Below are 13,489 nucleotides of genomic sequence, written 5' to 3' on the forward strand. Positions count from 1 at the left end.
CATGAACGGACGGCGCGGCGCGCGCAACCTTGCGTTCCACCTTTCGTGTTTCTCGTGGCGCCCGTCGCCCGCCTGTCATCGCGGCGGGACGAGACAATCCATATCCGTCAGACTCCTCAAGGCGGCCTGCCAAAAGCTGATGACCCCGTTGGCCTGGCTGCCATGGCAGGAGGGAGGGGGGGGGGGGGGGGAGGGGGGTTTGGCAGACAGATGAGATTAGTGTGGCCTGCGCTGAGGGAAGTTAATGAGGAGGTGCTGCTAGGATGATAGAAGGAGGTGGGAGAGAGGGGAGGGGGGACGGGAGGGATCTCGAGTGAAAACTCCTGAAAAAGTAATGAAACACAATTCTAAACATAAAACAGACACCGACGACAAACAAAGGGAGTAGAGAGAAGAAAGCTCCCTCAGTTTCTATCTCTTCCCTTCCCTCTCCGTCTCTCTGTCTCTCTCTATCTCTTCCCTTCCCTCTCTGTCTCTCTGTCTCTCTCTATCTCTTCCCTTCCCTCTCTGTCTCTCTGTATCTCTTCCCATCCCTCTCTTACTCTTCCTTCTCTCTCTCTGTCTCTCTCTATCTCTTCCCTTCCCTCTCTGTCTCTCTGTCTCTCTCTATCTCTTCCCTTCCCTCACTGTCTCTCTGTATCTCTTCCCATTTCTCTCTTACTCTTCCTGCTTTCTCTCTGTCTTTCTATCTCTCTCTCGTACTCTTTTCATCTCTTTCTCTCACTCTCTTGGTCTCTCTCAAATTCAGATTCAAATTCAGAAGTTGCTTTATTGGCATGACAAATTAAAACTTATATTGGCAAAGCAATTGGTTCATGTAAAGGTAAGACATAACAACAATTACAGAGACTAAACATACATATACTTCAAACTGATGTAGACATCTTTGCAAACATACTACTTCACTGAGATTTGTGAACAATAGTAAAGTACTACAATAGTACAACAAGAATACATCGGTTCAATAGAACTATTCATTGAGAGCAGTATGGTGACTGCCTGCATGTGGATGTGGTGTATGTGAGTTCATCAGTGCGTTCGCATTGTGTGTGTGTGTGTGTGTGTGTGTGTGTGTGTGCATGTGTGTGCGTGTTTGCGTGCGTGCGCGTATGTGTGTGTGTATCACTCGCTGTCCCTCAGCTGGTGGCAGGTGAAAAGGTATTGTGCAGCTGTCCTTTTCTTCTCCTAGCAAGTACTGCAATTTATTTAGGTTTGGTAAAGAACTAAATCCAGGGTGTTTCTCATCAAGTTTTGGAAAGTACACATCACAAACTGACTGGAATGAGTTGCACTCGGTCAGAAAGTGTAGCTCTGTCTGAACAACACTGTCCCTGCACTGCTGGCATAGGCGTTCATTACTTGGGAGCCATGTTTTTTTGTGTCTCCCGGTTTCAATGGCTAATCGGTGCTCACTGACTCTATATTTGGTTAATGTTTTCCTTAAATTTGTGTCTTTAGGTAGTCTGCTAAGACAAACCCTCTGTCCAATGTCAAGTAGCATTGCATCTTGCTTTGTGTCTTGGCTTTGGATTGCCAATATTGCCAATATTTTTTCTTTTAAGATGATTTTTCTCACACACTCTTTCTATCTCTCCCTCTATTTTTTCCTCATCCACTATCTCCCTCTATCTCTCTCTTTCCTTGTCCACTATCTCCCTCTCTCTCTCTCTCCTTGCTCACTATCTCCCTCTCTCTCTCCCTCTCTCTCTCACTCTCTCTCTCCTTGTCCACTATCTCCCCCTCTCGCTCTAGCTGTGCAGCAAACAGCAGGTGTCAGTAAAAGCACTGCGCATGGGGCCTGTGGCGGGCTGCTCTCCCTCCTCCGTGGACAGCGGCGTTCCTTTGTTGGCGGCGAGCGTCTCCCGAGCACCCAGCGGTCGAAAGCCCTCACAGGCTCAGCAGCGCCTCAGAGCTCCACTGCAGTCCTATAGGGTCCGCTCCGCTCTCCAGCAAAGTCTTTGTGCCAAAAAAAATATAAACATTTCCAGGGAGGGAACCTTTCATTTATTTAATTAACATTTTTTTGTTCATTCATTCATTCATTCATTTGTTCATTTTTATTTATTGAGAGAGAGAGAGAGAGAGAGAGAGAGAGAGAGAAAGAGAGGGAGTTTTTGTGATTTATTAATTAGGACCTTTTGTGTTTGTGAAATTGGCCTTTTATATTCCCAATCAGAACAAGGAGTTTTATCTATAAAGGGACTGAACAGCTTTCTGTTCGAGTTCTATACGGACAATGCAAAATTATTCAGCAGGTCATAAAATCCTATTAAGGGGTTCAGGAAGTTGCTGAGATTTGACTTAAAAAAATTGAAGTTCGTCCTTGGGCCATACACTCGAGAGGATACAGAGTGAATAACTCACTTTGCTCACAAACATCTACAAAGCCAGTATGACTGCAGAAAGAGCCGACAGCTCCAGGGGACTAAAATAACCAGACTAAATTTAGACGGATGATATTGTGAGACAGGTTGTGTCTGAGTATGAGGTTTGAATAGAAGACAAAAACCGATGTGCTGGGCCCTGCAGGGCTAAAAGCATTCTCATAACACACTCAGGCAGAGTGCATGTTTAACCCTACAGGAGATGAGCGGAACATGGAGAACCCACTGCCCCGCCATCATTATCTTTAAAACGGGATTCAGTCAAACAGGGACCTGCAGTGTCCCCACAAAACTGTCACCTCAAAAATAGAAGAGCCTGCCAGGAAAGAGCTGTTTTTTCTCCATGACAACACACACACACACACACACACACACACACACACACACACACACACACTGAGATATGCACACAGTCACTTCACCTCACTTCAGAGGGTGAGACAGGTGACAAGAGGGTGTCCGACACATCCGTGCTTCCCCCCAGCTGCCAGCCAGCCAGCCAGCCATCCCCAGTTCCATTCCCAGCCTCGCCCAGCAGCCTCATTATCTCAGCTTTCTAAAAGGGCCCCAACTCACCGCTACGCATAGCCCCCTGCCACAGACACACACACACACACACACACACACACGCACACACACACACACGCACATGCACACACACACCCACACACACACACACACACACACACACACACACACGCACACGCACACACCCTCCTGAGCTCCTCACCTCTTAATCATCGAGCTCTGTGGGAAAAAAACTGACATTTACATTACTGTCTATTTCTCTCCCTTTCTCTCTATCTTCTCTCTCTCTATCTCTTTGTGTCTCCTTCCCCCCCCCACCTCTCTCTCTCTCTCTTTCTCTCTCTCTCTCTCTCTCTCTCTCTGTGTCTCCCCCTCTCTTTCTCATGGTTTGTTTTGAATCCAGCTCTATCTCCCTCCATGGCTTCACCTTTTTGGCAGAGGCTGAAAAATAACAAGCTCCTCTCCTCCTTTTGGAGGGTGTTACTCATCTGCCTGGGTCTCCCTGTGCCTTCTTTCATAACACGGCTCTCTTCAGGAGCTGTCAGGAGCATGTACACACACACATACACACACACACACACACACACACACACACACACACACACACACACACACACACACATAGAGCTCTTGCTTTACACTTGCATTCCTATCCAAGATTGAAATTTCGAATTCATCCAGACAGTGTAAGGAAAGCGAGGGAGTGGGAGGGACTTAAAATCCAGGGACAAAACTGAAAAGCAAAAAAGACAAAATAAACAACACAAAGATATCTCCCGGGAGCTGGAGGCATATCGCTGCTTGTGGATTCCTGCTTCACACCATTAACATATTTCACTAAGGCTGCGGAATAGAAACATAAACAAACAGCCAAAACAAAAATAAATCTATAATTTACTTCAACAACGAGCAGTACTGAACCTGTTCAAAATGCATAATGGTGGATGCCTTTGAAAACACCTAACATAAATCATCAATATCTCTTTTGCATTTTTCAAACACTGGAAAGTAAATATTCAGTCATGCAGGATACAGAGTACCCCCACATTAGATTAAACATTAATTCATCCATCTCTACATGCAGACCATGATCATTAAATAGTAATTGGGCACTTCAAGCTGGCTTCTTAATAGCACAGGATAACTGTCTTCCTCCTTACTTGGATGCATTAGTGTGAAGTTGGAGCAAACACTATGGTTGTGCGCTTCTTCAACAATCATTAAACATTTTGGCTTAACGTTATCAGTTGTTGGGATAGTTCCACACTTCCTTCCATTAGAGAAACTTTTCTCAGCCACAGAAATGCATTCAAATGGATCCAGTATTCTGAGAATGTCATTTCACAAAGAGGCTTAGCGATGACTGACAGTAGCTTTGAGTACGCAAAGCAGAATAATTCAGAAGTCATCATGCTTAATTACAGAGGCAATGACATGCAGTGATTTGCATTACAATAGAATTGGTTGTTTAAACAAAGAATACAGTGCATGGAAGCTATTTTAAATAAGTGAGTCCATCCAATCGTCCATCCATCCATCGCAAGATGAAAACTGCTGATAATAACCATCCAAACACAGACATATCCAAAGGACATCTTTAAAGAGAAATGGTATCAATGTGCTAAACTCTTGATTTCTAAGGTGAATTAGATGCTAATTATCAATGATGAAATATTCAAAACACAAGGGGTGCATGCCATTATTGAATTAATACAAGTACCCATTTTGGTGCAGTGACAATGGTGTATTTAAACTCCACCTAGTTATTCTAAATTTAATTAAATGCCCCCAGATCATAGTCTGCTGATTAAAAACAAGACCTATAATGAGAGTTTTCAATCAACGCTTTAATTAGAATGACAATGTCAAATTTGACCAAAGGTTATGCACAGAGTCATGTACATTTTATCTTCCACTAGTTGGTCCTAATAAAAAACAATCACATCGGGTTCTGTCTCACCAACCACCTGTTATGTTCTCAGCACCTGCGGTGCCTGAAGACAGTCCCCTGTGGATTGAGACCCAGCAGAGATGACAGGCCCCTGTTGGTCTGAACGTGAAGGATAGCTGGCACAGCAGGGTGAGGGGGGGGGGGGGGGGGGTGGGGGCTGGGGTTGCGTGCCATGCAAAGTCACCTGAACCACAGTAAGGCACACAAGCGTCTCATATTGATCCCTCTCATGGGTGATGCAGCCGGAGAGAAACAGATTAAATGTTCCTGCGGTCAAAGTGTGTGTGTGTGTGTGTCTCTGTGTGTGTGTATGTGTGTGTGTGTGTGTGTGTGTTTGTATGTGTGTGTGTGTGTGTGTGTGTGTGTGTGTGTCTGTCTGTCTGTGTGTTTATGTGTGAGGTCTTAAACACGAGCCAAGGCCGAGGACACCAATCTGTAAGTTCTGGCGGCGTTTCGCAGGCCCACTCGCGCCGCGCCCGCTCCTTAATGTGTCCAATAGCGCCGGTGGTCAGGCACCAGCCGCACGCCCTTATTGAGTCGCAGCCGGGCCGGCGGAGGCCCCCGCTAAATGAAATTCATGGCTCCTATCTGTGGTATTTACACAGCGTAGCAGCAGACCCCACTCTGCAGACAAACAAAGCCTCAAGGTCACCATGTTGACAGCGTGTCCTACACAGGCCTCAATTAGATACATATTAAACAGGCCGGTACACTCCGCTATTCCCAACGTGTCAGTCCTCCTGAGCACGGGTGATGTATGAGCCTCAAGTCCAGATTCAGAAAGGCGGCTCGTGATAAGGAAGATTTGCTTCCTGCTTACTGAAACATAAAAAAAATATAGCTCAGATGCAACGAGTGGGCTTCTGTACACAACAGGGTGTGGTGAGGACAGCGTCCATTTATTGACCATAAAAAGATGATGTGTACTATGCAGATTGTTCATGTCTGGACAGAACAGTAGCTTACTCCTTTACGGCGTGTATTGGAATGGATAAAGCTTAATTGGAAAATGTGCCTTTCTATGGGCACTGCTGCAACTCAAAAATAGTCTCTCTCAGCTTAGCTCTGGGGTGTTTAGATGAGGTCTACAAGAAGTTCACTGTAACTCCACAGAGCCTTGTGTTCCTATAACAAGCTTTCTGTCAAGCGTCGCACTGCTGGGACTGCAGACAAGATCCTTATCTCGTCCTATTTCAGTTTTTTTTTTGCTTTTATTTGTGGAAGGACAGCACTGATGCTGTGGACTCCTACTCCCACTTGCTGTCTAAGTCGTGTGAAATCAAAATGCTGGAACTCAAAGAAACAATATGCACTCACTTGTGGGGAGGCTCTCTTGCGTTCTCACATATTCTCCATATTTTCTGCAGAGCGAATGCATTTTTCTCTGTGAGAACCTTTCACAGCAGGACATTACACCCTTTTGCGGAAGTGAAAGTAAAGATTTATGTATTTTCATCATTCTCAACACAGTCATCAGGCGGGTCCACTGAGACAGCTCGCAGCAAAAAACATAATTTCGGCATGAACTCCTAAAAGAATTTAGGAGTTAGGAAACGACGCTGTTCATTTGCAGCAAAAAGATTAACAATGAGCAAGACTATACGAGGTAATAGTGTGGGGGTGGGGGATTGGGGGTGGGTTGTTGGTCACCCTGGACAATGGATTTCTACTCCACTTCACAGACCAGTGCTGTTAAAAGCCTTTGAGTGTAATTGACCTCAAGGGCCCTGTCTACAGCATCTATAGCCCCCAAACTAAACCACAGCACATCACACTGCATGGCCAGTCTTAATGAACTCCCAATCCAGCCTCTTGTCGTCTGGGAAGACTGGGAAGAGAACAGAAAGCCCATGTTTTGGAACATCTACTGTTGGAAAAGGCTTGATGAGAAGATTTTAATGGTAGATATCATTCAGTATTTAAGCCTGTGTCATCCTACAAGGTGTGTGTGTGTGTGTGTGTGTGTGTGTGTGTGTGTGTGTGTGTGTGTAGAGCTGGACTTGTCCAGGTACCCTGGCAGAATGAGTAAGAGATAACCTTTTCAGCCGCTCAGGCTGCCCTGCTATCCGTATGTGTGTGGACTGTGGTCCGGTATTGATTGAACAGGTATCTCGAGCTGTCGACACGCTTGCCCTTTGCGCTCTAATTAGCAGGTCTTGAAAAATGAGCACAATCTCTCTCTCTCTCTCTCTCTCTCTCTCTCTCTCTCTCTCTCTCTCTCTCACACACACACACACACACACACACACACATACACACACACACACACTCATACACACACACACACACACACACACACACACACACACACACACATACACACACACACACACACACACACACACACACACACACACACACACACACACACACACACACACACACACACACATGCACACTTACACTCACATGCCTACACCCACCAGAGAACTGCATTTATCATAGCGTGCCACTCTTTCTGTATGGCTCCAGCTGTGTGAATGTGTGTGTGTGTGTGTGTGTGTGTGTGTGTGTGTGTGTGTGTGTGTGTGTGTGTGTGTACACAGTCTGTGGATACAAGAGGTCATGCTACAGGTCAGTGACCAGGTAAAGATAACCCAGAGAGTAAGATGAACAAAAAAAGTGAATCACAAAAATGACCAAAACAGACCACCCAGGAAGCAGGCTTTGGGTAGGGGCGGCTGAAAAGGGATGAAAGATAGCTTCTGACAGAACCCATCTAGCTCAGCTGCTTCAAAGGAGAGGCCACTTCAAAACAACACAACACAGATCTAAAATTTACCTAACTGAAAGACATCGCATTTTTCATGGTGCTTAGACACCACATCAGCGCAGTGGGGGGAACATCAGACAGTCTAAAGCAGGAAGGGAACAAAAGAAATATTATTGAAAATATGTCTCTGTCTTAAGAACACAGTAGGAGTTCCAACAAAGGCAGAAGGAGGGCTCAGTAATTACATCTGAAAGATGAACAGGATCCTTGAGATTTTCCTCTTCTATTGTATGAAAAGAAAAAGAATCTCAGTCTCAAATGTCTAATATCAAAAGAAGTAATATACTCAGCAAGACACTGACAATGTGCTGTTGTAAAACAGAGGCTAGGATCTTAAAACCTGCCCTCTCCTCCTGCCAAACTTAGAGGGATGATGTCAAATCATCTTTTCACAGGCCTTCTTAAAGACTATCGAACAGCTTCAGATGATACAAAACGCAACAACTGGGTTCTTACAAAAACAAACTGACCACATTACACCAATTCTGTAAGTCCCTACACTGGCTTTCAGCAAGTCACAGAATTGATTTTAAAGCACTACTGCTTGTTTATAAGACAGTGGAGCAGGACCTAAATACCTATCAGACATGCTTCAGCAGTACCCACCTTCTTGACCTCTCAGGAGAAAAACCTGTTAGCAAAACTCGCTGAACTAAACATAAAGCAGCTTTTAGCTTCAATGCAGTTGAGTCCTGGAAACTATCTTTCAGATGACATCAAAAAGGCCCCAACTGTGCCTAACTGTTTTAAATCTCAACCAAACTGTTCTCAGATGTTTTCTACTTACTGCACTGAGTAACAAATTCTTTAAATGATTCTGTGTCTTTTATTTTATCTTTCTAATTATTCATTATTTTTTAAAAATTTAACTTGTGTGTTTTATGTTTTCTTTTTTATTATGATCTTTTCATTTTAAACTATTCTTCGACTATTGGCCTGCTATGCTTTTAAACTACCAGAAGACATATACACACAGACACAATAGGTAAGAGAGGCTTCTGCCTTTTGGACCAGAGGGACATGAATCTAATCTTGTCAGGGCCGAATCGGAAACCATAGCCAGGCTCCTTGAGCAGTTGTGAAGGTTTTATTGTGTCAGACTTCAGCAAATCGAACCAGCGAGATTCACTGAAGTTGGCAGGATGGTAAAAATGGATATCCTGTTTTTTAACGAGCTGTTTGTTCGCTTTTTTTTCTCTTTTTCTTTTCAGACAAACAAACAGCAGCAAAACTACCTGCTCTTTGCATGCTTTCACAGCACACACCTGTGTTTTACAATCTTTGGGGATAATTGAAAATATGATTTATGTGAAACTGTGCGCGTGTTATCGCTGCCGGGGATCAAATCTATGCAGCTGGTTGTTTGCATCCTCTCTGCCTGCTTTCATTTGCACAAAGGAAATGTGTTTCCCAAAGCAAGATGTCTCGACCCATTATTTTTTCTCTCCAAATTTCATTGGCACAAAAAGTAAACATTCATTCCCCACCCCACCCTACCCCACCTCGGATTTCGTTTTCAGAATAGCTTGGGGTACACTCTGACCGTACACAGCACTTTCAGTGTGTGTTGTAAATAGGAATACATGCATACATAAAGAACAACAAGAACAACAATGTTTGCCATTTCCAAAAGGCACACCAGTGTGATAAATGTCAAAATAACACAACAGAAGCTTCAGATATTTACTGTATGCGAACGGTTGTTATGTCAAGTACCAAAAAGCATTGGAGGACGTGAGGGCGGCCCAGCCCTCTTTTTAAACCTAATCTCTGTCAGACAGTTATCACAAGCAAGTGTTCCAAACGCCCATTATGTGTAATGAGGTCAGTTGAAAGGTGACGAAGAGAGTAAATATCATCTTTTTCCGAGTTGGTGTTTGCTGGCTCCCAGTGAGCTGACACCGGTGCTGGCCTGCCGGGTGTATTTTGGATTAAAAACTTGGCCCATTGTTTGTTTGAGAGATTGCGATACTGAAAATCCTGTAAATCATCTCGCCTGCCACTGAGGTCCAAGCTCCATAAACAAGGCAGAGTCATTATTACGATTACTCCAATGCCAACAGATTTCCCAACTGCCCTGTAATATTGATAACCAATGAATTACCAACTGCTCTACAGTGAGGGCTGTAATTCTGTTTGGGTGTTGGGTGATTAAGAGTATATCATTACTTGAGTCTTACATGCATTTGTCAACATCAAACCACTACATTTCACATTGCCAGACCAAACAAATTATAGTTATCTGTCTTCTGCTTAAATAGTTTGATCTGTGCGGTGGCTCTGTTTAATCCTGTAGCAACCACAAGTGATGGGGAGAAACAAATTGCAGAGTTTACAGCTCGTAGATGAAAATCAACACCTTGGCGTGACAGTTGGCTAAACCAAATCAGAGATCCATATTTTACTTCCCCAGACAGAGCTGATTAGAGTCTGCCCTCCTCCAATAATGTGGGTGGTCTGTGGAGAGGCTTGGCTTAGTCTTATTGCAAACTGCAAAGTGTGTGTGTGTGTGTGTGTGAGAGAGAGAGAGAGAGAAAGAGAGATTGCAGGGCCACAGCACAGAGGCAGAAACAACATCTTACCGTGACACTTCACTAAACAGAAGTGTGTGTGTGGGTGGGGGGGGTGTCTGTGTGTGTGTGTGTGTGTGTGTGTGTGTGTGTGTGTGTGTGTATGTTTGTGTGTATATGTGTGTGTATGCCTGTGTATGTGGGTGTCCATCTTGGTGTGTGTGTGTGTGTGTGATTGTGTGTGTTTGTGTGTGTGAGTGTGTGTGTGTGCGCGCGCGCGTGTGTGCCTTAGCAAGAGGCATCGGACAAGGCAAATTGATGTGGTGGAGGCCCCACTTCATTTCCAGCCCGTGATTTCTTTGGTCTGGTTGCAGGCCGCGCGGGCTTTGAGCATGCTCTGCTGCGCCTCCTGCAGCTGCCCGGCGTCCAGGTGATGGATGACCATGAGGTACCTGTAGTTACACACCCTCCAGTTCACGTTCTGCTTGGCGAAGCGCCCGCTGTCCCTCGCCGGCACCCCGGCCTCCCGCGCCAGCACGCCCACGTAGGCGTCCTCCATGGGCACGGGCGGCACGTCCCTCGCCGCCTCCACCAGCTCGCGCGCCACGTCCACGGAGAGGACGTAGCCCACCCCGCTGGCGTACGGCGGGTACTCCCGATCGCGGAAGTCCTCTTTGGAGACGTACCATTTGCTGCGCTGGTCCCGGACGACCTGCCGTCTTCCCAGGCGGAACACGGAACCGACGTACACCCCGGCGCGGTCCTTGTTGAACTCCGCCAGGTAGCGCGGGAGCTGGTCCGTGTTCACGAAACAGTCGTCGTCCGTTTTCAGGACGAAGCGACAGTCGCAGCGTTCCGCCGCCCACCGCAGGCCGTGCATGACCTTCAGGGTGAGGTTCCGGTAGCAGTCCACGTAATTCCCCAGCAGGATATCTCCGTAGTCCTGCTGCTCCTGAGCGATGTGCGGGTAGATGCCCAGCTCCGCGGGCAGCCCGACCAGGAACACCACTTGCCAGGGGTAGTCGGTGCCCTCGCGCTTCTGTGCCCACGTGCTGCGGATGGCGTCCCTCTGTTCCGAGTGCCAAGGGGCCGACGTGACGAGAATCACCACCAGCAGATCCCTGGGGCACTCGAGCGGCCTCTGATCGGCTCTCTGAAGCTGCTCAAAGCCGATGCCCCTTCCCCTGCGCCTGGAGGGACGCCGATCCGCCGGATGTGTGACGGGATCGCTTTCGGAATCCCAATGCCGTCTGGAATCCCAAAGCCTTGAAACAACCGGCCCGTCTTGCGTGATAGAGGCGAGAAACCTCAGGATGACCAGGGATGTTAGCGCGCTGGCACAGAGGAGTCCACAGAATTGCCAGGACAAGGACGGTAATTTCATGGTGGAATGGCATTGGATGACACATCAGAGTCTTTCCACGTGTCCAAAAACTTGCCCTCGCAGTCTATAATCGAGGTGCTTTTCTCATTCATGATATAAACAATCTTCGTATAAGACCATTATCAAAACCCAGATCCAATTAGGCCTCTTCAAACAACTCCACGTATGGCCTCCACGCCTTAATCTCTGAGCAAACCGAGCCGGCCTGCAACAAAAGTGAATAATGGAGGTTTATTGATAAAGAGCCTGTCACTCTTCTTTTGGGGGAGTGCTACCGTTGTACACAGAGAGCAAATGAGAGTAAACAATGAGAATCTGCTGCTTAACAGCTTGCTGAACTATTGAGGCTGCGTCTCCGAACGCAGTGTGACAACACTTGGTAAAAGCGCCGCGTGCATAAAAATCAAAAGCTGAAGCCGAGAGGTGTCGAGAGGGGCAGCTAAAGTTGGGGGGAGAATAGCTGTAGCAATTTTCTCGTCCCTCTGTGATATAATGCAATTTTTCTGATAATGGCTTCGGCGTCGGCCAGAAAGCGTTTGGGGGGGATTTTGTATTCTGAGGCTGCTATTCGGTTTGAATTGAAAAAGTGCCCTGGACACATTGCCCATAACTAAAGAGCAGGTGCTTTTCAAAAGCAACGCAATAACAAGGTGCTCTCTCAGTTCTTCCAAATGGCATTATAAATGACCTCTGGGGCAGTGCAGAGCCACTCTCATTTGTGGCACATGATCACACTCAACACAGACCTTCTGGAGCTGTGACTGACAGCTTATTTGATCTCATTGCTTCAGAGACACAACCCCGTTGTTTTCTGAATAGTCTGCCTAAATTAATTTGATGTCTATAATGGCTGAGAATGATGCAACCTTCATGCACGGAGCGCGCATGGGATAGGCTACAGACACAGGAGCGGAGGCGAGTATCAGAGGTTTAAAAATGGATCGTGGTAGGACATAATAAATCACCAAGCCATCAGGGAGGCTATGCCATCAGTATTCAGTGGGGATCGCCACAGTATTTCCATTGTGTTTTTTTAGGTCACAGCTATTTTTCAAAATGGACTCTCTGTTGTCTTAAGATTATACTGTATATATATATATATATATATATATATATATATATAACAACAACATTTCATGCATAATACCTGACTGTAACAAAATACTTTCTAAGCCTGTCTGGTAAGCATGTGGATTAGCATTACAAAGGCAGCCTCACCTATGTTTTATCCACAATGTCATGCATTATGCACAAGGCTTCTTCACAAGGTAATGCAAAGTAAATGTAAACAAGATACTAAAACATTTAAAGCTATATACATTTAAAGCTACACAATATACTTTGGGAAAAGGTGGTGACTCAAGAAACACGGATAGGCAGATGTGAGGGAGTATTCGGTGGATGATCAATGGTATTAACAACTGTTTTCCCACAAGAAATCATGGGAGAATGTGAGAGAACGATTTGTCCATACAGCGATAACATTAGAATATGAAACACATAAAGGGATTCTTACCAGAGCATGTATCTAAAGCTCAGAGATGGACATTATGAGAAAAGTAAACACTAAGTCGTTCCATGTGTGGATCCTTACTGGCCTAAGCACCTCCCCGAGTGTTAAGCAATAGAAAGGGTTGTCCTCTGAAAAAAGAAAAAAAATACTGGTCTGTATGCATGACACAGGGAAAATAAGCTCAAACAACGTTTTAAGTTACAAGCAAAATCAATTATAACACTACTCCGTACAAAATGCATTATCATGAAGGATATATTTAATACAGTGACATACGAGCCCTGTTTTTCCATACCCTAGAAAATGTTAAGTTCATGTCACAAACACTTTCCCTTTCACTGAAGTAGCATTTCCAACATTATAACTGCCTCATTGACTTTAGTGGGACACACTGCGTCAGGGTATCTGTTATGTTTTTCAGGAAAGCAATGACCTTTGGTTTGTGG

The 13,489-nt window shown here is 45.5% G+C and overlaps 1 protein-coding gene across 1 annotated transcript; it reads right to left on the minus strand.

The window, feature by feature from the left end:
- Nucleotides 1-9,144: 9,144 nt before the first annotated feature.
- Nucleotides 9,145-13,408, minus strand: LOC134089040 (beta-1,3-galactosyltransferase 1-like). The gene is made up of 3 exons (XM_062543311.1): nucleotides 13,339-13,408; nucleotides 13,047-13,171; nucleotides 9,145-11,735 (listed from the first exon to the last, which is right to left on the minus strand). Exon 3 carries the CDS (start codon nucleotides 11,528-11,530, stop codon nucleotides 10,484-10,486), a length of 1,047 nt encoding a protein of 348 aa, XP_062399295.1. The 5' UTR covers nucleotides 11,531-11,735; nucleotides 13,047-13,171; nucleotides 13,339-13,408; the 3' UTR covers nucleotides 9,145-10,483.
- Nucleotides 13,409-13,489: the final 81 nt, after the last annotated feature.

This window comes from Sardina pilchardus, chromosome 8 (genome assembly GCF_963854185.1).
Source record: "Sardina pilchardus chromosome 8, fSarPil1.1, whole genome shotgun sequence".
NCBI lineage: Eukaryota > Metazoa > Chordata > Actinopteri > Clupeiformes > Clupeidae > Sardina > Sardina pilchardus.